The sequence below is a fragment of the Rutilus rutilus genome, assembly GCF_951802725.1.
Source record: "Rutilus rutilus genome assembly, chromosome: 3".
NCBI classification, from domain to species: domain Eukaryota; kingdom Metazoa; phylum Chordata; class Actinopteri; order Cypriniformes; family Leuciscidae; genus Rutilus; species Rutilus rutilus.
Window position 1 is genome coordinate 59,530,154 of NC_140211.1, and position 26,004 is coordinate 59,556,157.

The 26,004-nt window shown below is 39.1% G+C and overlaps 2 protein-coding genes across 2 annotated transcripts; one reads left to right on the top strand and one right to left on the bottom strand.

The window, feature by feature from the left end:
- Positions 1–5,949: 5,949 nt before the first annotated feature.
- mrpl15 (mitochondrial ribosomal protein L15) lies at positions 5,950–14,801 on the bottom strand. The gene is made up of 5 exons (XM_084403693.1): positions 14,226–14,801; positions 13,033–13,190; positions 12,044–12,209; positions 7,057–7,180; positions 5,950–6,355 (listed from the first exon to the last, which is right to left on the bottom strand). The coding sequence occupies exons 1-5, from the start codon at positions 14,331–14,333 to the stop codon at positions 6,018–6,020; spliced, it is 894 nt and encodes a 297-aa protein (XP_084259819.1). The 5' UTR covers positions 14,334–14,801; the 3' UTR covers positions 5,950–6,017.
- A 510-nt stretch (positions 14,802–15,311) lies between these two features.
- Positions 15,312–24,273, top strand: lypla1 (lysophospholipase 1). The gene is made up of 9 exons (XM_084405469.1): positions 15,312–15,516; positions 15,605–15,636; positions 15,724–15,789; positions 17,617–17,664; positions 18,674–18,744; positions 18,822–18,895; positions 19,864–19,965; positions 21,243–21,416; positions 23,311–24,273. The coding sequence occupies exons 1-9, from the start codon at positions 15,475–15,477 to the stop codon at positions 23,365–23,367; spliced, it is 666 nt and encodes a 221-aa protein (XP_084261595.1). The 5' UTR covers positions 15,312–15,474; the 3' UTR covers positions 23,368–24,273.
- Positions 24,274–26,004: the final 1,731 nt, after the last annotated feature.

Here is a 26,004-nt window from a genome sequence, read left to right on the forward strand (position 1 = left end):
GGGTGATTCAGAGTTAAGCAATCCATACACACATATATTTCTTAAAGATAGATCATAACATTGATATAATACCGTACTTAAACTTTACATGTTACACCTGTACTGCAGCTTTTCACTAAAACATAAGCGACTTTAGCTATTATGGTAAACTCGGACACGTTTAAAGGAATGAAGCATGTGTTGGTGTGTGGGAACAGTGAATTGCTGGTGTGTGTTCAGTGAAGTTAATGTAGTGCAGCATCTGGCGTCGTCACGCTTCCTCAGTTAAAGCACTAAATCCTTCAGTTCCTCCTGTAGTTCATTACCCATATAAAGCTGAAGGACAAAACCGGTCATTTGAGAGATTTATAATTAAAACACATGGTGAAAATCCAGCGTTTAATGTTGTTTATGTGTCTATGTGGTGTTTTTAATCTGCTTTAAGACAAACCATGTGTAAGTTCATAAGTCGACACCATTGCTGAGTATTTCCTCCTTAAAACTGCAGTGAACCAAAGACAGTCTCAAAAACACGCTTTTGGTGTTTCTGACGTCACAAACTACCTTGTAACCAATCAGATCAACGTGTGATCGTCAACCAGTGGATCTCTGAGCTGAGTGAGTGAGTGGAGGCGGGGCTCATTTGCATATTCATAGAACCGCGCATACTAAATGAGGTGTCGAGTTACAGTCAAGATATTTTAAGGAAAAAACTTTCAAATATGTCATTTTTGTGATCAAAGATGAGTTTTAAGGGATACAATTCTTGATTAAACGCACGGTGAGATCTGGCGTCGGTCTGTGTGTTTCAGAGGGCAACATTGATCCGGGGTTTGCATGCGCTAAATTTATGAGTAATAAATGGAAGAAGTCAATATTCAATTAAAATGACTATTTGGTACTGCAGTACATCCTCAAAGGGAGAAGCATCTTGACAGACTGTTACACTAAACAGTTCGTCAAATATATGGCTTTTACACGTAGGATATGAGCTATAGTGACGAACACTTCGTGAAGCTTAGAAACCTTTACCAGAGAATGTCTAATATGGCGAGAAGTTTCACTCTCAGTACACTTCCGGCTTCTGAACTGGTTGCAGTTCCACTCTGGCTCCACATGAGGGCGCTCACAGGACGAGTGCAGAATGAATGGAGGCCTATGGCGCTATACCCCTCAAAATCCACTTTTCTCAGGATATAATTTTTTGTCCAGTAATTTGAATGTTGTATTCGAAAGGAGATGCAAATAAATTACACATTGCTGGGTGTTAGATTTCTTAGAGTCACTTATTTGCTTTAAAAAGTCTTTTAAAATGGCAATGACGTCACACACATCGTACGACCAGAGATACTGCTTTACGGCAATCCTTCAGTCACTTTGGTGCTTTCGCGCTCTGCACTTTCTTTTCACTGGAGGCATCAACAACACAGCTGACACAGGCAAACACACACACAGCTGACACAGGTAAACACACACAGCTGACACAGGTAAACACACACAGCTGACACAGGTAAACACACACAACACAGCTGACACAGGCAAATACACAACACAGCTGACACAGGTAAACACACACACACAGCTGACACAGGTAAACACACAACACAGCTGACACAGGCAAACACACAACACAGCTGACACAGGTAAACACACAACACAGCTGACACAGGTAAACACACACCACAGCTGACACAGGTAAACACACACCACAGCTGACACAGGTAAACACAGCTGACACAGGTAAACACACACCACAGCTGACACAGGTAAACACACACCACAGCTGACACAGGTAAACACACACCACAGCTGACACAGGTAAACACACAACACAGCTGACACAGGTAAACACACACCACAGCTGACACAGGTAAACACACACCACAGCTGACACAGGTAAACACACACCACAGCTGACACAGGTAAACACACACCACAGCTGACACAGGTAAACACACAACACAGCTGACACAGGTAAACACACACCACAGCTGACACAGGTAAACACACAACACAGCTGACACAGGTAAACACACAACACAGCTGACACAGGTAAACACACAGCTGACACAGGTAAACACACAACACAGCTGACACAGGTAAACACACAACACAGCTGACACAGGCAAACACACACCACAGCTGACACAGGCAAACACACACCACAGCTGACACAGGTAAACACACACCACAGCTGACACAGGTAAACACACACCACAGCTGACACAGGTAAACACACAACACAGCTGACACAGGTAAACACACAGCTGACACAGGTAAACACACACCACAGCTGACACAGGTAAACACACAGCTGACACAGGTAAACACACAACACAGCTGACACAGGTAAACACACAGCTGACACAGGTAAACACACACCACAGCTGACACAGGTAAACACACAGCTGACACAGGTAAACACACAACACAGCTGACACAGGTAAACACACACCACAGCTGACACAGGTAAACACACAACACAGCTGACACAGGTAAACACACAGCTGACACAGGTAAACACACAACACAGCTGACACAGGTAAACACACAGCTGACACAGGTAAACACACACCACAGCTGACAGGGGTAAACACACACCACAGCTGACACAGGCAAACACACAGCTGACACAGGTAAACACACAGCTGACACAGGTAAACACACACCACAGCTGACAGGGGTAAACACACACCACAGCTGACACAGGTAAACACACAGCTGACACAGGTAAACACACACCACAGCTGACAGGGGTAAACACACACCACAGCTGACACAGGTAAACACACACCACAGCTGACACAGGTAAACACACACCACAGCTGACACAGGCAAACACACAACACAGCTGACACAGGTAAACACACAACACAGCTGACACAGGTAAACACACACAGCTGACACAGGCAAACACACAACACAGCTGACACAGGTAAACACACACCACAGCTGACACAGGTAAACACACACCACAGCTGACACAGGCAAACACACAACACAGCTGACACAGGTAAACACACAACACAGCTGACACAGGTAAACACACAACACAGCTGACACAGGTAAACACACACCACAGCTGACACAGGTAAACACACAACACAGCTGACACAGGTAAACACACACCACAGCTGACACAGGTAAACACACAACACAGCTGACACAGGTAAACACACACCACAGCTGACACAGGTAAACACACAACACAGCTGACACAGGTAAACACACACCACAGCTGACACAGGTAAACACACAACACAGCTGACACAGGTAAACACACAACACAGCTGACACAGGTAAACACACGTGCTAGAAGAGCTTTTGTTTTGTTTGTTTCTGGTCCCGCTTCGGATGCCACGACGCCATCAAGCGGTATCTCTGGTCGTAATCAGTCCATCACTGACCAATCAGCGTTCATTAGCAGAATGCTAGCGTGTTATGGGCAACAACAACTCAACCTGTAAGAAATCGAAAGGACATAAGTACTCGTTCATTCAACTTTCGACCTATAACCCATGTTGAACTTGCAAAACCTACAATCAAATCTGAGATTTCTCAACGGCAATCGGGTGAAAGAGACAAATTTAGCTGTCTAGCCCCATTGACTCCCATTCATTTTGCACTCATGGCGATCGCCCCCAGTGGAACTCTGATGGTACTACAACCAAAATTCGGTACAATAGAGCTTAATAGGGAGTGGGCAGGCTCTCCGTAGACGGGCCTTTACAGATCCAGCGATCAAACTGCGACAGTCACGTGACTTCAGTAAACGAGGCTTCGCTACATCAGGCGGTGACTTAAGAAGATGTACCAGACATGAACGCAGCAAACACAGAACGTTGGCACAACGTAGCCAACCTTCTAACAACGTTTTAACAACATGGCCAAAAGGTTGCTATAACTACGTTGTGTGGTGAAGTTGTTACAGCGTTGTCACAATGTTGACATTAAACAATCGTTCAGGGCCATTGCTTAAGGTTGTGCCTAGGGTGTCTTGACAACCACTGGACTACATAATGTACTCGTCACTGCCCTGAAGCGGGAAAATCAGCCTTTTAAATTCCAACCACCTGTTGGGCTCATTGTGTTCTCATTCATCATCGAGCAAGGATACGTGAGTATTGCGTTTAGCCTACCTCAGCTATCAAACACAACCTACAGCTTTAATTTCTAATGTGATTAATAGCATCGCTCGCACTGTTTAGTTTTTCCGCTATTTAGTCTCATTCGTTTCTTTGCTCCTCTGGATTTGTGGATGTTTCCCGGTGACACCTGCTCGGCTACTGTCTGCCATACAGACCCGGTTTTGTTCATTAAATGTTCTGATCTGCCTTTGCTTTTCATGTTTTATTTATTATACTTAAAATAAATGTGTATTCGTTTATTTCTTTCTTTTTTCACAAATGTATGACTTTTGGAAGTGCAATGTGATTATATGCAATTTTAATAAAGTTGAATTAACGAAACCTTCTGTCATTTTTACTCTTTAAAGTGTAGGCTACACTTGCAGGTGTTGATAGCCCCATTAAATAATATAGATAAACAATAAACGATAAAAAGTATATAATTATCTAACAAAATACACCATCTAAAAATATTGTCAGAACGTCGTCTCTCAGTTGCTGAATGTCGCGCAACAACGTTGCTACAGCCCTGTCACGTCTTACAATTCTACGTTGTTACAATGTTGCGAGCACGTATACAGCGACGTTGCCATAGCAGAAATGCAACGTGCCAGAGACGTTGCCACAACGTAAATGTGTTTGCTGGGAAACAGACAGTTTTGACCCCAGTGAAAAATCTCCGTACTATTCCAACACCTTAAACTACTACACTATAGAAAATGCTGGGTTGTTTCAACCCATGTTTGGGTCAAATATGGACAAACCCAACTGTTGTGTTTAAATATTTTATTTAAAAAGTCCAATCAGTGGTTGGGTTTGTCCATATTTGACCCAAACATGGGTTGAAACAACCCAGCATTTTTTAGAGCGGTCTATCTAATATCCAAACATTATTAAAGACAAGCAAACTGTCAGAATAAAACAAATAAATACAATATAACACAGATACAAGTGAAATAATCAGTGCTTTTCAGGTACAGACATTTAATAAAGTAAGAAAAAACCCCCACTGCATATTCTTTACTTTATAAACATCCTTATCAATTAATCCTTATTAAAGATATTCAGTCAAGAGTAACGAGTGATTTTTTTTCTTTGTCCATTGGTGTTTAATTAAATCCCGCTGTAGTCAGTTATTTTATCCCTTAAAACTCATCTTTAATCACCAAAATGTAATATTTGAAAGTTTTTTCCTTTAAATCTTGAATGTAATGCAACACCTCATTAAGTATGCATGGTTCTATGAATATGCAAATGAGCCCCACCTCCACTCACTCACTCAGCTCAGAGATCCACTGGTTGACGATCACACGTTGATCTGATTGGTTACAAGGTAGTTTGTGACGTCAGAAACACCAGCGATTTCAAAGCGTGTGTTTGAGACTGTCTTTGGTTCACTGCAGTTTTAAGGAGGAAATACTCAGCAATGGTGTCGACTTATGAATTTACACAGGGTTTGTCTTAAAGCAGATTAAAAACACCACATAGACACATAAACAACATTAAAAGCTGGATAGGCAACTCACTATTCTTTTACATAACTTAGTGTGAATTTGTCCACTCAAGTGCAAGAAGACGTGAAAGAGAGCTCAGTTTAGTTCAGTTTAGCGCACACACAGCTTTCCTCCCCACGCGAGTAACAAAACGAGCTCCTTTCGCGTCTTCTTGCGCTCGAATATTTAAATTGCAAAGGTTTGTCTGTCCTGAGCGTCGTTCACGTTTGTTCTCGTTCATGCATAAAAATACAAACGTTTCATATACTCATTCATTCTGCTCGCATTCGCATATGGCGCTTGACGAGTTCACAAACGTTTCAAACTGAATACATTCATGAGGAATCAGCTTTTTATTACAGAAATTTAATTTAATCAGTTCTTCAACATTGACTTTATACACACAGACACAGAAGACTCAAGAGCCGTAATAGCGCAGGAGTTTATCATCCGTGGGTTTGAGGATCTTCTTGTCCGCCATGTTGACGACCCAGCCCGGAGACAACCCGAAGAAGATCTGCCGCGGGTCCTTCCTCTGCGCCAGCATCTCCAAGCACTCGTCCGCGCTGACGTCCGGGAGCCTGTAGCCGTACTTCTGCGCCAGACTCTCGCGCGCGCGCCGGACCTGAGCCGGGTCCGACAGGTAGCCGCGGTTATTAGCGTCGGTGTAATACGGCAGAAGCTCTTCACCGGGGAGCAGGCGCTTGGGGATGGGTTCGCCAGACATGAGGAAGGGCACGGGTTTGATGAGGACTTCTGCAACACACACACACACACACACAGAAATCTTCTCAGTACAACAGATTTGATCTATTACCACAATGATCCCATGAGCCAGTGGATTGTAAAGCTGGGCGATAAACGTATCATATCAAAACGTCGATAACAATGATAAGTTCTGGACTTTTGTACTCAACATGGACTCATCTAACAGCCAATCACACAGCAAATAAATAACACTTCAAAAAACAGCTTTTCACTGTTTCATCTGAGAAAAACTACCATTATATTCACCCTGAAACTCAGATCTTCACGACAAACCGTCAAAATAAAAGTCCGGTTTAACTTGAAGAGATTATGACAGAAATACATCACTACCGTATTATAAAATATACTTCTCAAAGTAATAATAATAATAATATTATTAAGGAATATCACACAACCAAAATATTGTTTCACAGTTCTGTGCAGCATCTTACATGACATGCATTGATAAATTAATTAATTATATTTTCACTTGATTACATTTTAAAAGCTTAACTAAATTATTTAAGTTTATGTAAAAAGTGCTCCAGAGATCGACTTACGCTACCAGTCAAACGTGGTAGTGTATATTTCATTGCAATCTCGATATGATGTTGTTTATTGCTCTCTTGGACTGTAATGGATCTGTGTTTCTCTGAATCAGGGTTAGCATTAGCTGAATCAGGGTTAGCATGGGGTTAGCGTATACTGACGGAGGCTGCGTGGGTCGTAGTAGCTAGTCGTGATCACACCGCCGTTCCTCTCGATCGCAGCGATGGCTTTCTCTGACGCCATCTGCACCTCCAGGTTCACCTTCGCACAGAATATATCAGCACCCTGAAACGCGCACACACACACACACACACACACACACGTTTCAATGAAAACCACCTGGGTGAATAAACCGTGTTTTACAGAAGTCCACAGGCCTTAAACCCGAGATCTTCAACCGTGCTCTTGTCCGGCGAGCTTGGTTCCAGACGGCGTCAGCACAGTGAGATTGTTTTAATGATCAGAAGAGTGTGATTAGCTAGTTCAGGTGTGTTTGAACAGGTGACATGAGCTGCGTCCCAATCCAGAGGCTACAAAAGCATTCTTGGTTTTAAAGCGGTTCAAAAGCGATTTAAAGTAGTTTAAAGCTGTTCAAAAGCGGTTCAAAGGCGATTTAAAGCAGTTTAAAGCTGTTCAAAGGCGATTTAAAGCAGTTTAAAGCGGTTCAAAAGCGATTTAAAACAGTTCAAAAGCAGTTCAAAAGCGATTTAAAGTGGTTCAAAAGCGGTTCAAAAGCGATTTAAAGTAGTTTAAAGCTGTTCAAAAGCGGTTCAAAGGCGATTTAAAGCAGTTTAAAGCGGTTCAAAAGCGATTTAAAACAGTTCAAAAGCAGTTCAAAAGCGATTTAAAGTGGTTCAAAAGCGATTTAAAGCAGTTTGGTGATGGTGGTGGTGTGGCGCAATGGATAAGACACATGCCTTTGGTGTGAGAGACCCGGGTTCGAATCCACTGTGAGACACCAATGTGTCCCTGAGCAAGACACTTAACCCCTAATTGCTCCAGAGGCGTGCAACCTCTGACATATATAGCAATTGTAAGTCGCTTTGGATAAAAGCGTCAGCTAAATGAATAAATGTAAATGTAAATGTAGTTTAAAAGCAGTTCAAAAGCGGTTCAAAAGCAGTTTAAAGCTGTTCAAAAGTGGTTCAAAAGCGATTTAAAGCAGTTTAAAGCTGTTCAAAAGCCGTTCAAAGGCGATTTAAAGCAGTTTAAAGCGGTTCAAAAGCGATTTAAAGTGGTTCAAAAGCAGTTTAAAAGCAGTTCAAAAGCGGTTCAAAGGCGATTTAAAGCAGTTTAAAGCGGTTCAAAAGCAATTTAAAACAATTCAAAAGCAGTTCAAAAGCGATTTAAAGTGGTTCAAAAGCGGTTCAAAAGCGATTTAAAGTAGTTTAAAGCTGTTCAAAAGCGGTTCAAAGGCGATTTAAAGCAGTTTAAAGCGGTTCAAAAGCGATTTAAAACAGTTCAAAAGCAGTTCAAAAGCGATTTAAAGTGGTTCAAAAGCGGTTCAAAAGCGATTTAAAGTAGTTTAAAGCTGTTCAAAAGCGGTTCAAAGGCGATTTAAAGCAGTTTAAAGCGGTTCAAAAGCGATTTAAAACAGTTCAAAAGCAGTTCAAAAGCGATTTAAAGTGGTTCAAAAGCGATTTAAAGCAGTTTGGTGATGGTGGTGGTGTGGCGCAATGGATAAGACACATGCCTTTGGTGTGAGAGACCCGGGTTCGAATCCACTGTGAGACACCAATGTGTCCCTGAGCAAGACACTTAACCCCTAATTGCTCCAGAGGCGTGCAACCTCTGACATATATAGCAATTGTAAGTCGCTTTGGATAAAAGCGTCAGCTAAATGAATAAATGTAAATGTAAATGTAGTTTAAAAGCAGTTCAAAAGCGGTTCAAAAGCAGTTTAAAGCTGTTCAAAAGTGGTTCAAAAGCGATTTAAAGCAGTTTAAAGCTGTTCAAAAGCCGTTCAAAGGCGATTTAAAGCAGTTTAAAGCGGTTCAAAAGCGATTTAAAACAGTTCAAAAGCAGTTCAAAAGCGATTTAAAGTGGTTCAAAAGCAGTTTAAAAGCAGTTCAAAAGCGGTTCAAAGGCGATTTAAAGCAGTTTAAAGCGGTTCAAAAGCAATTTAAAACAATTCAAAAGCAGTTCAAAAGCGATTTAAAGTGGTTCAAAAGCGGTTCAAAAGCGATTTAAAGTAGTTTAAAGCTGTTCAAAAGCGGTTCAAAGGCGATTTAAAGCAGTTTAAAGTGGTTCAAAAGCGATTTAAAACAGTTCAAAAGCAGTTCAAAAGCGATTTAAAGTGGTTCAAAAGCGGTTCAAAAGCGATTTAAAGCAGTTTAAAAGCAGTTCAAAAGCGGTTCAAAAGCAGTTCAAAAGCGGTTCAAAAGCGATTTAAAGTAGTTTAAAGCTGTTCAAAAGCGGTTCAAAGGCGATTTAAAGCAGTTTAAAGCGGTTCAAAAGCGATTTAAAACAGTTCAAAAGCAGTTCAAAAGCGATTTAAAGTGGTTCAAAAGCGGTTCAAAAGCGATTTAAAGCAGTTTAAAAGCAGTTCAAAAGCGGTTCAAAAGCGGTTCAAAAGCAGTTTAAAAGCAGTTCAAAAGCGATTTAAAGCAGTTTAAAGTGGTTCAAAAGCAATTTAAAGCAGTGTAAAGCTGTTCAAAAGCGGTTCAAAAGCGATTTAAAGTAGTTTAAAGCTGTTCAAAAGCGGTTCAAAGGCGATTTAAAGCAGTTTAAAGCGGTTCAAAAGCGATTTAAAACAGTTCAAAAGCAGTTCAAAAGCGATTTAAAGTGGTTCAAAAGTGGTTCAAAAGCGATTTAAAGCAGTTTAAAAGCGGTTCAAAAGTGATTTAAAGCCGTTTAAAGCAGTTTAAAAGCAGTTCAAAAGCGATTTAAAGCAGTTTAAAGTGGTTCAAAAGCAATTTAAAGCAGTGTAAAGCTGTTCAAAAGTGGTTCAAAAGCGATTTAAAACAGTTCAAAAGCAGTTTAAAGCAGTTTAAAAGCGATTTAAAGCAGTTTAAAGCTGTTCAAAAGTGGTTCAAAAGCGATTTAAAGCAGTTTAAAAGTGGTTCAAAAGCGGTTCAAAAGCGATTTAAAGCAGTTTAAAAGCGGTTCAAAAGCGATTTAAAGCAGTTTAAAGCTGTTCAAAAGTGGTTCAAAAGCGGTTTAAAGCTGTTCAAAAGTGGTTCAAAAGCGATTTAAAGCAGTTTAAAAGCGGTTCAAAAGTGATTTAAAGCCGTTTAAAGCAGTTTAAAAGCAGTTCAAAAGCGATTTAAAGCGGTTCAAAAGCGATTTAAAGCAGTTTAAAGTGGTTCAAAAGCAATTTAAAACAGTTCAAAAGCAGTTTAAAGCAGTTTAAAAGCAGTTTAAAAGCGATTTAAAGCAGTTTAAAGCGGTTCAAAAGCGATTTAAAGCAGTTTAAAAGTGGTTCAAAAGCGGTTCAAAAGCGATTTAAAACAGTTCAAAAGCAGTTTAAAGCAGTTTAAAAGCAGTTTAAAAGCGATTTAAAGCAGTTTAAAGCTGTTCAAAAGTGGTTCAAAAGCGATTTAAAGCAGTTTAAAAGCGGTTCAAAAGCGATTTAAAGCAGTTTAAAGTGGTTCAAAAGCAATTTAAAACAGTTCAAAAGCAGTTTAAAGCAGTTTAAAAGCAGTTTAAAAGCAGTTTAAAAGCGATTTAAAGCAGTTTAAAGCGGTTCAAAAGCGATTTAAAGCAGTTTAAAAGTGGTTCAAAAGCGGTTCAAAAGCGATTTAAAACAGTTCAAAAGCAGTTTAAAGCAGTTTAAAAGCAGTTTAAAAGCGATTTAAAGCTGTTCAAAAGTGGTTCAAAAGCGATTTAAAGCAGTTTAAAAGTGGTTCAAAAGCGGTTCAAAAGCGATTTAAAGCAGTTTAAAAGCGGTTCAAAAGCGATTTAAAGCGGTTCAAAAGCGATTTAAAGCAGTTTAAAGCTGTTCAAAAGCGGTTTAAAGCGGTTCAAAAGCGATTTAAAGCAGTTCAAAAGCAGTTTAAAGCAGTTTAAAAGCAGTTTAAAAGTGATTTAAAGCCGTTTAAAGCAGTTTAAAAGCAGTTCAAAAGCGATTTAAAGCAGTTTAAAGTGGTTCAAAAGCAATTTAAAACAGTTCAAAAGCAGTTTAAAGCAGTTTAAAGTGGTTCAAAAGCAATTTAAAGCAGTGTAAAGCTGTTCAAAAGTGGTTCAAAAGCGATTTAAAACAGTTCAAAAGCAGTTTAAAGCAGTTTAAAAGCAGTTTAAAAGCGATTTAAAGCAGTCTAAAGCTGTTCAAAAGTGGTTCAAAAGCGATTTAAAGCCGTTTAAAGCAGTTTAAAAGCAGTTTAAAGCGATTTAAAGCAGTTTAAAAGCGGTTCAAAAGCGATTTAAAGCAGTTTAAAGCTGTTCAAAAGTGGTTCAAAAGCGGTTCAAAAGCGATTTAAAGCAGTTTAAAAGCGGTTCAAAAGTGATTTAAAGCCGTTTAAAGCAGTTTAAAAGCAGTTCAAAAGCGATTTAAAGCGGTTCAAAAGCGATTTAAAGCAGTTTAAAGTGGTTCAAAAGCAATTTAAAACAGTTCAAAAGCAGTTTAAAAGCAGTTTAAAAGCGATTTAAAGCAGTTTAAAGCTGTTCAAAAGCAGTTTAAAGCTGTTCAAAAGCAGTTCAAAAGCGGTTCAAAAGCGATTTAAAGCAGTTTAAAAGTGGTTCAAAAGCGGTTCAAAAGCGATTTAAAACAGTTCAAAAGCAGTTTAAAGTGGTTCAAAAGCGATTTAAAGCGGTTCATTTTGTAATGTAATCAAGACTATTGCTTTATGCTCAAAATACTGTTTCGACTCTTGATTGGTGGAGTGTTCTGTACATCATCATGGGTAATGTAGTTTTTCACCATGAATTGTGCTATTAAACATGATTATTTTAAAACTAAGCTGAAGTAATGCAAATACCATCGATAAACAACCTCGTAGCTCAGAGTAGGGCTGACTTTAACGGTTTATAATTGATCAATTTCCCCATCTAGAAAATGAATTAGCGTCCTGCGAAGGAAGCAGCCTCTGAATCGGGACGCAGGTTAAGATCCTCTGGCTGGAAAGATTGACTTCCCATGAATTAAGAAATGCTTAAACAATAAATGAATGTGCAAATGTAACAGGCTTCAACTCATTCACACACACACACCTCGTCAGTGAGCTGAACGCCGTGGTCTCTCTTCAGAGGCTGGATGGTGACTCCGCGGCCGTTGACCAGTTGGGTCAGATCGATTGGCAGTGTTGGGTCGAGGCGACCCAGATCGATGAGGTACTGGAGCCTCCGCAGGGACAGAGGGGGATACTGCGGCCGGCGGCTGGAACACACACACACACATACATCAGATCAGCCTACGGAAGAGTGTGTGTGTGTGCAGCGGTTCACAGCATCAGTGTTATTAGTGGTGGAACGGATCACAAAAAACTTTGCTTTTCATTTATTACTTAAATCTCACTTGAAGTTCTTCGATAAAACGTCAAAAACTACTAACCTAACTGATAAAGTTGAACATTTGTGAACGTGTGTGTGTGTGTGTGTGTGAGTGTGAGTGCACAGTCCGTGATAAAATAAGAACAAATACAAGAATTACAAGCAGAGATGAAAACTTAATAAAGTTACAAAGTCTAATATTAGTATTCAGGTATGTAAAATACTTGTTAAATATAGAAATTAAATATAGTTTCATCTTTGTAGTTTTATTAACATTAATGACAGACGCCAGTAGGAATATTAGGCTACTGTCACTTTAAGACCGAATAAACCGACAGACATCCGGTGTCTTTCTCAACAGTTCACTGACGACAGAACCAGGAGAACACTCGCCGAGACGGTGTTTAGACATCATTTTGTGTTTATGTGTGTGTTAAAGGGCACGGAAACGCAGAGGAATCTCTCTCTCTCTGTGTGTGTGTGTGTGTGTATGTGTGTGTGTGTGTGCGTGCGCACAGATAACGTGATTGAAGATGAAGATAAAATTGTTTGAATGTGTGCATTGGCGAGACAAAACACGTACAACTGATAAACTTTCACTCTATAATGGTTCAATTTAGCAGTTAATCTGCGAATCACACGCGTGCCGAACCGTGGGGAGCTGATCCGTACGGACAAACCGCGATCCGTTGCAGCGCTAGCCGCTATACCTGTGATCGGCGTTGTATCCGTATTTGGGGATGATGAGGTAGAACGGGGTCTGTCCGCCCTCAAAGCCCAGTCGCGGGCGGTTCCCCCGCTGCCGTTCCCCCTTATGACCCCGACCGCTCCGGTTCCCTCCGTGCAGCCCTCGACCTCTGCGCTTCTCCTGTGCGGGAACAAGACCCACAGATCAACACCGGCTCAAGACCCGGTCACCCAGCTCAGAGAACGAGGGATACAGGGAACGTGATGTTCTCTAGTAGAGCTGCACGATTTTAATAGATTTAACATTTAAAAGGTTTAAAGTCCCCCTGTAGTCTATAATTGTATCCCTTAAAACTCATCTTTCATCACCAAAATTACATATTTAAATGTTTTTTCCTCAACATATCTTGAATGTAACTCGACACCCTTGCCTCATTAAGCATGCGCGGTTCTATGAATATGCAGATGAGCCCCGCCTCCACTCACTCACTCAGCTCAGAGATCCACTGGTTGACGATCACACGTTGATCTGATTGGTTACAAGGTAGTTTGTGACGTCAGAAACACCAGCGATTTCAAAGCGTGTTTTTGAGACTGTCTTTGGTTCACTGCAGTTTTAAGGAGGAAATACTCAGCAATGGTGTCGACTTATGAACTTACACATGCTTTGTCTTAAAGCAGATTAAAAACACCACATTAAACGCTGGATTTTCACCACAGGGGGACTTTAATAGACAGAGATCGTCAAAAGGTTCATAAATCAAGATAATTTACTGGACATACAAAATATGAAGTCTTGTTTACTTTGCAACTGATGAAAATAAAGTGACTTTGTGGTTAAAATGAGAAGAAATATCAGCCAACGGGCTCAGAATACACTTCACGGGGAAGTTTCCATAACTCAGATATTTGTTTTTGCTCGTTTTGTTCTGCATTTTAGCATCTCAAGGAACTGTATCTCGAATAAAAGAGGTTTGGATATTTCTATTGGACAAAAATACTGATATTAAAGAGATATTAATTTTTATTTCACAACTTTCTTACTAAATTTAAGGATAATTAATCCTTAATAAATGTCCTACCTACGACTACTTTCATTATGAAACATATAATGTAATTTTAGAGTATTATAAGAACGTGTCGCTACAGTTGAGCATCTGATCATGCTAGCACGCTAATCAGCTCCATGATAACGCCTCAAGAAGAACAAACTCACATCTTTCGTCGCACCGGGATTCGGTCGCAGGTTTGCGAGTGTAATGCGAGGCAGATTCTTCACGATGTCGATGGTTTTCCCCGCTGTTGTCTTGCTCACAGACATCATAGAGCAGGAGAAATGCTAGTCAAGGGCAGGTGACATGGGGAGGCTCACGTGGTGCGATAAACCGGAAGCACATGCGGGAAAGAACAATAATAAAAGTCACATGACATATTTGGATTCACTGAAACATCGGTTAAGATGAAGTCACAAATCAGTAGTGAACAGATATAGAACTGTGAAAAATAATTATTAACCGTTAATTGTGACGCATCCTCAGTAAATCATTATGTCATAATTATGGTTGAGGTGTATTAATAATGTTAAAAAACAGAACTTACAATAAAAATGTAAATGTTTCAATATTGCTGCAATCCTTCACGGACTCAGTTATAAATAACTATAACAACCGAATCGTCAAATGAATAGTATAAAATTATGATTTCCAATACCAATAAAACGGACAGCATTTACACTATGTTATGACCTTAAACCTGTGGGAGAAACGAAGCGTTTTGAAGCTTTGAATCAATTGATTCGCCAAATGATTCACTGTTCCGCTGGCGACCCCTGCTGGTCAGAACAGTGTAAATACAGCGAAAACTCATGCAGAAAAACACCTTTTACAAACCAACTGCAATGTTTCATTGAAGCTATCATCTATAAATGCAATTAACACACACACACACACACACACACACATATATATATATATATATATATATATATATATATATATATATATATGAAGTATCTCTATAATATGAGTTATTTTATTATATTATAGGGCTTGTTTCGTTTGTTTTATGGTGAGTTTGTTAACTACAACTTCCTTTTTATTATATTATCATGAAATGTGTCATTAAATGTCTACAAATAAAACTGATCAGAGATCAGGTAAAATATATACCTGATATAACATACAGACACTGGTTCATGGGTTCACGGAGATCATCGCCCCCCAGACGAAGACTCGTTTACTGAAATCACGTGACTTTGGCAGTTTGATCCGCGCTCCGACTCCGAGTCACCGGTTCAGATCCAATGATTCACACAGGATTCGAAGCTTTATGAAGCGTGTTTCGAAAGCGTCCGTCAGTGAGTGAGTGAGTGCGAGGCAGAATCATAACTGTCGCCGTGAGCTGATGACATTGAAGCTTTCTGTTCATGAATATAAAGCTGAAGGACTCTTTGGCGCGCTAATAACATGTCAGCGATCGTTCCCGCCGCTTGTAAAGCAACGGCTGCTGTAAGTGACGTCATCAGCGCTATACTGCCCTCAGATTTTGGGGTTTAAATGTTATATACTTTTAGTTTGTTGTGTGTTTCCCCTCCAGGTGATATTCCTCCACGGCCTGGGAGACACAGGGTAAACACAGGGTAAACCGTATCTCGATTATGTGTCATGAATGAATGAAGTCTCGTGAAGTGTTTGACCAGGTTGTGCTCTCCTCAGACACGGGTGGGCTCAGGCTCTGGCGGCCATCAGGGCTCCTCATGTCAAGTACATCTGCCCTCATGCGTATGTAATACACATATATATATTTATATTTATTTAGCACATTGTCATATGGGTCATTCCTGTTGTGTTGTACCACGTGACCTGATATTTGCCTGTGTTATTATTATGCCTTTGCTGAAAAATGCTTGGCCCCGTGAAATCAGAATTATTACATTAAAACTTTTACATTCAACTAACAAGTTGCAGTAATAAGGAATATTATACAAATGATGATGAAGGCATATTAAGAAAGAAGAATAACCCTCTGGTGCTCTTCGTGTGGCGGTCAAAAATGACTGAATTTTTGTTAGATTTTTTTCAATGAAAGGATATTTTAGTTTGATGTTTTTTATTAAATATTTTGTATTTTGAGGGGATTTTATGGTACTACATTATATTTATAATCCATTTATTCACGTTTTGCGCATTGACCTGAAAATTTATTTTCCAACTTAAACTGTCATAAATCTGAAGTTTGATCTCTTTTCTAAGATGACACCTGGCAGATTATTGCTGAAGTTAAAAAAGTTTACTTAAAAAAAGTTACAGAATTTTATGTTTATTGTTATGACTTTTTATTTTCATATGAAATGTATATTTTCAAAAACACGTTTTACTCTAAAACGGCAAGAAAATCAAAGCCATAAATCTAAACAAGTTGTGTTCCAAATTTGAGGTTGATCTCTCAATAATGATCTTTCAGTGAGATGTTGTTCGGCTGCAGTACCAAACGCTTCCACTAGAGGAAACTCGTCTCCCATTCATTTCCAATGCGCTCATTTTTGACCGCGAGGAGCACAAGTGTGACTATTGTTTACAGACCATTCAACCTGTTCGAATCATGTCCATGATTTTTTTTGTGTTCACACAGCAAGTGCCAAAACCTTTACCAAGTTTCCTACCAGTCCGATGAAGTAAAAAAATAAAATAATTCGACATGCTTTTATCGCTAATTAACAAGATTACTTATAGGGGACCTGTTATGCCCCTCATTACAAGATGTTATAAAAGTCTCATGTGTCCCCAGAATGTTTCAGATCATTTATTACACTGTTTTTTGAGTAGAAGTAAAAACATGCCGTTTTCTTGCATGTATCTTTAAATGCAAATGAGCTGCTGCTCCCCGCCCCCTTTCCAGAGGAGGGCGGAGCCTGTATGAATCAAACAACATAAGAAACACAGAAAACCACTCACTGCTCTTGACTGAATAACTTTAGTAGTTTTAATAAGAGTTAATTTCTTACTTGAATGTAGAGTAATGTATCATCGAGTGCTTGTGTTCACACACTGCTGACACATTCATGTTCAAACAACTTCATTTTGCATAATAGTCCCTTTAAGCACAAATTCAGTTCTTGCTTGAAGATTTTAAAGTGGGTTTATTTTTTAGTGGATTTACATTTATGAATGTTTATACCTAAACTTGCATCGGACATATTTTAGTCATTAATATAAAACCCCCAAAAAGAATATGTTTACAAGATTAAAGCAGTACATTTAGGATAATTCAATCATTTTTATTATGATTTAAATAAGGTTGAGTTAAGGGACAAATGAGTTTTGGACAAAGCTTCGTAAAAACATCTGTAAATAATTTGTATGATTTTTCTTTAACTTTATTCGTTACGAAAAATTTCGGAGCAGGTGCAGCCCATTAATCGAGACCCGAGCGATTTCACTGGCGACCCCTGCTGGTCTAACTGTGTAAATAGGAGCGACTCATGCACTTACTTTCTCTTTCTTTCTTTCTTTCTTTCTTTCTTTCTTTCTTTCTTTCTTTCTTTCTTTCTTTCTTTCTTTCTTTCTTTCTTTCTCATGTTGTTGTTTTCCTGTTACTGACCATGAAAGTCCAGTCATGCCGGTGTCCCTCAACATGAACATGGCGATGCCTTCCTGGTGAGACACACACAACTCTACAACTACACACACTCCTCTACAACTACACACACAACTACACACACAACTCTACAACTACACACACTCCTCTACAACTACACACACAACTACACACACTCCTCTACAACTACACACACAACTACACACACAACTCTACAACTACACACACAACTCTACAACTACACACAACTACACATACAACTCTACAACTACACACAACTACACACACAACTACAACTACACACACTCCTCTACAACTACACTCACAACTACACACACAACTCTACAACTACACACACAACTACACACACAACTCTACAACTACACACACTCCTCTACAACTACACACACAACTCTACAACTACACACAACTACACACACAACTCTACAACGACACACACAACTCTACAACTACAAACACAACTCTACAACTACACTACACACAACTCTACAACTACATACACTCCTCCTCTACAACTACACACACAACTCTACAACTACACACACTCCTCATCTACAACTACACACACTCCTCCTCTACAACTACACACACAACTCTACAACTACACACACTCCTCTACAACTATACACACTCCTCTACAACTACACACACAACTCTACAAATACACACACAACTCTACAACTACACACACTCCTCTATAACTACACACACTCCTCTATAACTACACACACTCCTCCTCTACAACCACACACACAACTCTACAACTACACACACTCCTCCTCTACAACTACACACACTCCTCCTCTACAACCACACACACAACTCTACAACTACACACACTCCTCCTCTACAACCACACACACAACTCTACAACTACACACACAACTCTTCACTTACTACACACACTCCTCTACTTACCACACACACTCCTCTACTTACCACACACACTCCTCTACTTACCACACACACTCCTCTTACTACACACACTCCTCTACTTACTACACACACAACTTTACTTACTACACACTTCCCTGATGTGCTTCTTAGGTTTGACATAATTAGCCTCCGTCCTGATGCTGAGGAAGATGAATCTGGAATCAGAAGAGCCGCTGAGAGCAGTTGAGTATAATATAAACTAGCGAAAGAACAACTGAATGCTGAATCTGCCGATGTGAACGACTGAGTTTGTCCGCAGTCAAAGAACTGATCGATGAAGAAGTGAAGAACGGGATTCCGTCTCACAGGATTGTGTTGGGAGGCTTTTCTCAGGTTAGGACAATGTCTCTCTCTCTGTCTCTCTCTCTCTCTCTCTCTTTCTCTCTCTCTCTCTCTCTCTCTCTCTCTGTTTACAATGACTCCGCCCACCAGTGTCTGATTGGTCCAGATGAAATGACAGAAGAAACCTGTCTGATAACAGAGGAAAATTGAAGTCTTCTGAGACTTTCAAGCTATAACTTTCAAACTTGGCTCAGACCTCCAGACTGTTCTGACTCGCGCTACTGTCTCTTTTCTAACTGATCCGACTTACGGTTTTCCTAAAAATCCCATAGACTTACATTGACGAAAAATTCAAACTCCAACTGACAAAAATGTTAGCAAGATGCTAAAACATGCTAGTGATGTTTTAATTTATGTTAAAATATGCTATCAATATGTTAAATCATGCTAGAAACATGATGGAAATGTGCTAAATCATGCTAGCAACATATTAAATTGTGCTAGCAGTGTGCTCATTCATGCTAGAAACATGTTAACGTGCTCAATCATGTTAGCAAAGTGCTATAACACGTTAGCTAATGCTGAAACATACAAGCAATGTGTTAAATCGTTAGAAACATGCAAGCAACATGTTAGCACCATACTAAATGATACTAGAAACATGCTAATAATATATTAAATCATATTAGCAATGTCTTAATTTCTGCTATAAACATGTTAATGTGCCAATTAATGTTTAGAAACATGTTAGCAATGTGCTAAAGAATACTAGCAACACGTTAAAACTTGATAGCAATGAGCTGGTTTGTGTTAGCAACATGCTAAATCATGGTAACGGTGTGTTAATTCTAAAAACATGCTAGCAACCATCTAAAACATGTTAGCAACATGCTAAAACACCATAGCAACCTATCTGTCGGTCTATCTTTTATTTGTGATGGACTTTATTGCCTTCAAACCGGTTAAACTTCAATCTTTTAAAGCTTCTTCACACTGTGTGTGTGTGTGTGTGTGTGTAGGGTGGAGCGCTCTCTCTCTACAGCGCGCTGACGGCGCGGCAGAAGCTAGCGGGTGTCGTAGCTCTTAGCTGCTGGCTGCCCCTCAGGAACTCACTCTCACAGGTCGGGGAATATCCAGATCACAGCATTACAGAACACATTTACTGGTGTGAATCACTTTGTTGAACACCTGTTTAAATACCATCATATTCATGCACAGTTTATCAGTGCATGTTATTAAAAAATGTCTTCATAATCGTATATTCAAATGTAATAACGTCCATCACCTCTGAAACTTTTCTTTTATTCTAACGCCACAGTGTTAAGTCACCTTTATTTATATAGCGCTTTATACTATATAGATTCAAAGCTGCTTTACAGTGATAAACAGAAACTTAATGATCAATGATGCACTTTAATCCTGCTGTAAAAGACAAACTGCCAAAGTAGATGGGTTGCGAATGCCGTTTAAAGGAGTCGCTCACTCCAGAATGAAAATGTCCTGATAATTCACTCTCCCCCTCGTCATCCAAGATGTTCATGTCTTTCTTCAGTGGAAAAGAAATGAAGGTTTTTGAGGAAAACACTCCAGGATGTTCCTCCATATAGTGTCTTCAATGGGGTCCAACGGGTCGAAGGTCCAGATGTGAGTTTCAGTGCAGCTTCAAAGTCTCGACACGATCCAGCCGAGGAATAAGAGTCTCATCTAGACAAACCAGCCGACATTTTAGAACAAAATAAACATTTATATACTTTTAAACACTAATGCTGGTCTTGCACTCGCTGTGATGCGACACACATTACGTAATCAGGTTGAAAGGTCAAGCGTGACGTAGGCGTAAGAACAGACCCAGTGCTAAGAGAACATGCAAAGACTGATTAAAAATGGCATTTACAAATAAATAAATTAATAAAAGGTAAAACAACGATGTCGGACGATTTTGAAGTTGGAGGAGAAGATTAGATGAGAGTTTTTCACCCTATCCTACATTCCTGAACCGGAACACGCGTGACCTTTCAACCTGATTGCGTAATGTGTGTCGCATCACAGCTAGAGCAAGACCAGCGTTTGTGGTTAAAAAGTATTTTTTTATATAAAATGTCCGCTGGTTTGTCTAGATGAGACTCTTATTCCTCGGCTGGATCGTGTCGAGACTTTGAAGCTGCACTGAAAGTCCTTCGATCCGTTGGACCCCATTGAAGACACTATATGGAGGAACATCCTGGAGTGTTTTCCTCAAAAACCTTCATTTCTTTTCCACTGAAGAAAGAAAGTCATGAACATCTTGGATGACGAGGGGGAGAGTGAATCATCAGGACATTTTAATTCTGGAGTGAACTTCTCCTTTAATGTTGCTGTTATATGTGTTTTTCTCCTGTGTTCTCTCACACTAACTCAGTCAGTGATCATCAGTAATAAGGAGATCTCGGTGCTGCAGTGTCACGGTGAAGCAGATCCTCTCGTTCCTCCTATCTTAGGCAGTCTCACTGTGGAGAAACTCAAGATGATGCTCAACCCCTCCAATATCACCTTTAAAACCTATCCTGGGATGCCTCACAGCGCCTGTCCTGAGGTTCGAGGAAACCAAGATCTCGTTATACTGGAGTTAGAGCGGGAAGAGATCATGATCTCGAGTCAAACACACACATGATCTTATTCCTGACTGACACACACACACACACACAACGTTCTGATCCGGAGAGAGCAGTTGTCATGTATAGATATGCTTCACAAACAGTCTTTTCAACCACAAATTATCATTATTTTTGTCTTACAGATATTCATATTATGACAGAAGTTCTGGGATAAAAGTTTGTAGTTCGGATATAAACACTGATGTCTACGGTAGTGATCAAAATAGAGCAAATCACCTTTTGAAAGTACTGTAACTGGACGCTTCAAATAACGAGTGCATCGATTACTCTGTTACACCAGTAGGTGGCGACAACAGACCGTTAAAGTATGTGTTGTAATTCTTTTAAAAGATTCATTCAAAAAACGCTGATTCATCCAGTAATGAAACAATGGCGTATTTATTATCATTGAATCATTCACCCAACCCGATTTGTTATTAATATTTCAAATATTTTGAATAGACATTTTGTCCTTTGAACCTCTTGGATAATACGTTATTTTGTTAAGTTTGTTTGAAAACCTAAAAAAAATCATGATTCTCAAATTCATCCGGGATCGTGCAGATCTACCTGAAATACATCATCTCTGTTCCTAATCTATCGAGTCGCCTCACTAGCAACTGCACTAGAAGCTCATTAAGGCCGTTCTGGGATTCTTCATAACGAGGAACAGCCTTAATTTGCTCCCTGTGTGCTCGTTAAGGTTCGGAACAGAGGAGCTGAATGCATTATTGGACCCTGTTTCCGAGGTTTGCAGAAGCAGAAGCCGTCATGCTTCGGTAACTTCTATAGCGATGAACGGGAGATTATTTTTGTATTCTATGGAAGCTTGTTTCCGCCACAGAATAAAACATTTTAAACGATAATTGCGACTTTTTATCTCACAATTGTGAGTTTACATCTCGCAATTCTGACTTTATATCTCGCAATTCTGACTTTATATCTCGCAATTCTGACTTTATATCTCGCAATTCTGACTTTATATCACGCAATTCTGACTTTATATCACGCAATTCTGACTTTATATCTCGCAATTCTGACTTTTTATCTCGCAATTCTGACTTTATATCTCGCAATTCTGACTTTATATCACGCAATTCTGACTTTATATCACGCAATTCTGACTTTATATCTCGCAATTCTGACTTTTTATCTCGCAATTCTGACTTTATATCTCGCAATTCTGACTTTATTTCATGCAATTCTGACTTTATATCTCGCAATTCTGACTTTATATCACACAATTCTGACTTTATATCACACAATTCTGACTTTATATCACACAATTCTGACTTTATTTCATGCAATTCTGACTTTATTTCATGCAATTCTGACTTTATATCTCGCAATTCTGACTTTTTATCTCGCAATTCTGACTTTATATCTCGCAATTCTGACTTTATTTCATGCAATTCTGACTTTATATCTCGCAATTCTGACTTTATTTCATGCAATTGTGAGAAAAAAAAGTCAGAATTGTGAGATAAAAAGTCGCAATTATTATTATTTATTTATTATTTAGTGGCGGAAACAAGCTTCCATTGTATTCCTATTTTCTCCAACAGCAACATAAAACAGTCCATGATATATGGAGAGATTGTATTCAGACGTCAGAAGAGAGAATGATGTGAAATGTGCCGTCACTCCCTCGGCTATTATTAGAAACGTTTTTTTTGCTTTTTAGGTCATATAACAATAAGTATAGCGTTATAAGTGTCTATAAAACATTTTTTTAATAGATTTTCATTTGGTAAGTGTTGAACAGTTTGTGAAAAGGGTCCATTTTAACATGAAACGTTTTCAACTGATTCTCTTCTCCGTTTCTCACCACAGGAAATGATGGACATCAAACAGTTCATTGAGCGGCAGCTTCCCCCAATCAGTCCATGAGTCGTCATTCTCCGATCAGACATGTGACTCGATCTGACGTGAGCCGAACACTTCCAAACTCAACATGAACTGAAAAGAGTGTTTATAATGGAAATAATGTACTTTGATTAAGTGCAAACTGAATGTAATGTTTTGTAAATGTATGTTATTTACAATTAAATGAAAATCTATTATAGTTAGATTTATTTGAGGCTCTATTTAAGGGTGTACAGCCAGTGATTCGTTTGATCTAATTATCTTTATATATAATTCTATAATTCTGTTGTCTTTGATGAAATATAGTTAAAATGCACCAATATGTACAGACAAGCATTTATGGTAAACTAAAATACACTATTTTACTATGTGATTGCATCCATTTGCATGAAAAATCAGTAATACAGTATATGCGTACATGCACATATATACAGTGGGCTCCACAAATATTGGAAGCCATACAGGAAGTCATGACATCACTTCCTGATCACTACGGTGAACTTAAACACACACATCCTTCAGTTTGACTTTTACTCTGGAATTTGAAGGGGTGCCGATCATTTTGGCACACGTTTTGGAGAAAACCATATTTATTCCACATTTATATTTTGAGGACATTAACTTCAATTAAAAGTTAGATTTTTGTGAATATTTTGAATGAAAGAATAGAGGAGAAATGGCACAAACCATTTTTTGGTCAGTTTTGCTCATATTTACCAAGCGAGCCCACTGTATATATCATTTTGACTGCCAGCATTGTTTAATTGTGTTTGTAATTATGTTTGTTATGAACAGATATCTTACATCCTACAGCTTCCAGTCCATAAAATTAGGTTACATTTAGATGTAGGATTAATTGTGGATTAGGTTTTAATTCTGTTTTTAAATCAAGGATTGCACATGGGACATTAAAAACAGTTTTTCTTTTGTACTTTATTGTTACTTTTCTCTTTTTGTACAGTTTATACAGTATACGTAAGTTTATAAAATGCATTAATTGCATCCAGTCATAGATGAGATGTTGATCTCCACAGATCGATGTCAGTCCTGCTTTGGTGTGAGTCGGTGCAAGATCTCATTATCTCATTTCACATATAAATGGTAAATCCTCTAGACTGAGACTAATAGAAGCACCAGTGTTTCATGACACCTGTTTAAGCCTATCCTAGTGTGAGGCAAGGCACAATCACGGTTCTGCCATTTTAAGTGTATATCCGAGCACAGATAGAAATGTGAGAATATATCTTACATTGAACTATGAACAATGCAACAACTTTTTAAATAGACTGAATGACTTACAAGCGTGTCTAAGGCTTCATCTACACCTGGACCCAGTTGTTCAAAAGGAATCTGATAGGATTTTGGCAAAAAAGGATTCTGAAATAAGAATCCAATCTTGGCTTTGATCTGGATCAAATCATCAGTTTGTGTTGATCATATTGGGATACCTTTGATCCAAAAAATAAGTCATGACTGCATGGCTGGAGCTTCAACAACGAGAATCTTAAGATGATTTAATCATAAATACAGTCACTAGTAATGATTTAATGGTTTATCACTTTAAACCAATAGGTGGCGCTGTGACCAAACTGATGTGGTGTGTTCAGAGTGAAGTGACAATGCAATGACACAAGCAAAGTTTGGTGTCGATATGCCAAAGCGTTGAGAGATAAAGCCTCAGAGTCGGTTTGGCATCATGCCATTCAATATGTCGATGCGGAATTCGACAACCGTTTCGTCTAGCGACGTGAAATCCGTAACTTTTTGCCAGCGTGGTCTGAAGATGATACGATTCAATTTTGGTGAAATTCGGACCAACAGTCTAGGAGTTCGAAAAAGTATTTTTTTTAAATAAAATCAAAATGGTGGACAGAAAGTTTGGCAGACTGGGGCAAAATTGGTATTAATGTTCTCAGCGTGACCCAAGGATCAATTAAGACCAGTTTCATAGCATAATTTAATCAAAAGTTATCAGCTTTTTTTGGAAATTTCATTATAACTTATGATCACAGGGTGGCGCTGTCTCGAAACTGTTTGTACCTTCAGGGCATGGTGCCGAAGACACATATAGAGTTTCTTTATGCTTTCGTAAAATATAGCATTTTAAGATCAAAATGTCTGACGCCCAAAATTCTGCACCGAATCTAAAGTTTGTTTTAGCCAAACAAATAAGCAAACCTGTCAATTGTTCATCTCCTGAGCACTAGGTGGCACTGCCCTGAAACTGTCAATTCGAATCAACTTGAATTCCATAACTTTTTGTCGGCATGGTCTGAACTTGATCTGGTTAAATTTTTGTGAAAATCAGAGCAACGGTCTAGGAAGAGTTTTTCAGGAAAATTCAAAATGGCGGAAGAATTTCCCAGACTGAAAATGACGTCATAGGCAATCGAATCGCTTTGAGCCAAAGAATCGTTTCTAGCCCTTATGGTTCAAAAGTTAACATAAACATAAGTGCAACTTTGGACAGTTGGTGGCGCTAGAGGGAATGAGTTAGAAACTCCAAATTTGCTGTGGTGACAGTTCAGACTGTCCTCTATCAGTGTGCCAAATTTCATAACTTTCCCGCAAGCGCTTCATGGGCTGCCATAGACTCCCAGAGCGGAGGAAGAATAATAATAAAAACGCCAACGATTACACACCTTCAGTGCTTGGCCCCTA

Bases quoted from the DNA above. Each gene is read 5' to 3' on its own strand.
- mrpl15 (XM_084403693.1), bottom strand. From the start codon at position 14,333: ATGATGTCTGTGAGCAAGACAACAGCGGGGAAAACCATCGACATCGTG. The intron at 13,191-14,225 runs GTGAGTTTGTTC...GTTCCCGCACAG, and splicing joins ATCCCGGTGCGACGAAAGAT to GAGAAGCGCAGAGGTCGAGG. The intron at 12,210-13,032 runs GTATAGCGGCTA...TGTGTGTTCCAG, and splicing joins GGATACAACGCCGATCACAG to CCGCCGGCCGCAGTATCCCC.
- lypla1 (XM_084405469.1), top strand. From the start codon at position 15,475: ATGTCAGCGATCGTTCCCGCCGCTTGTAAAGCAACGGCTGCT. The intron at 18,745-18,821 runs GTTGAGTATAAT...GTTTGTCCGCAG, and splicing joins CAGAAGAGCCGCTGAGAGCA to TCAAAGAACTGATCGATGAA. The intron at 18,896-19,863 runs GTTAGGACAATG...GTGTGTGTGTAG, and splicing joins TGTTGGGAGGCTTTTCTCAG to GGTGGAGCGCTCTCTCTCTA.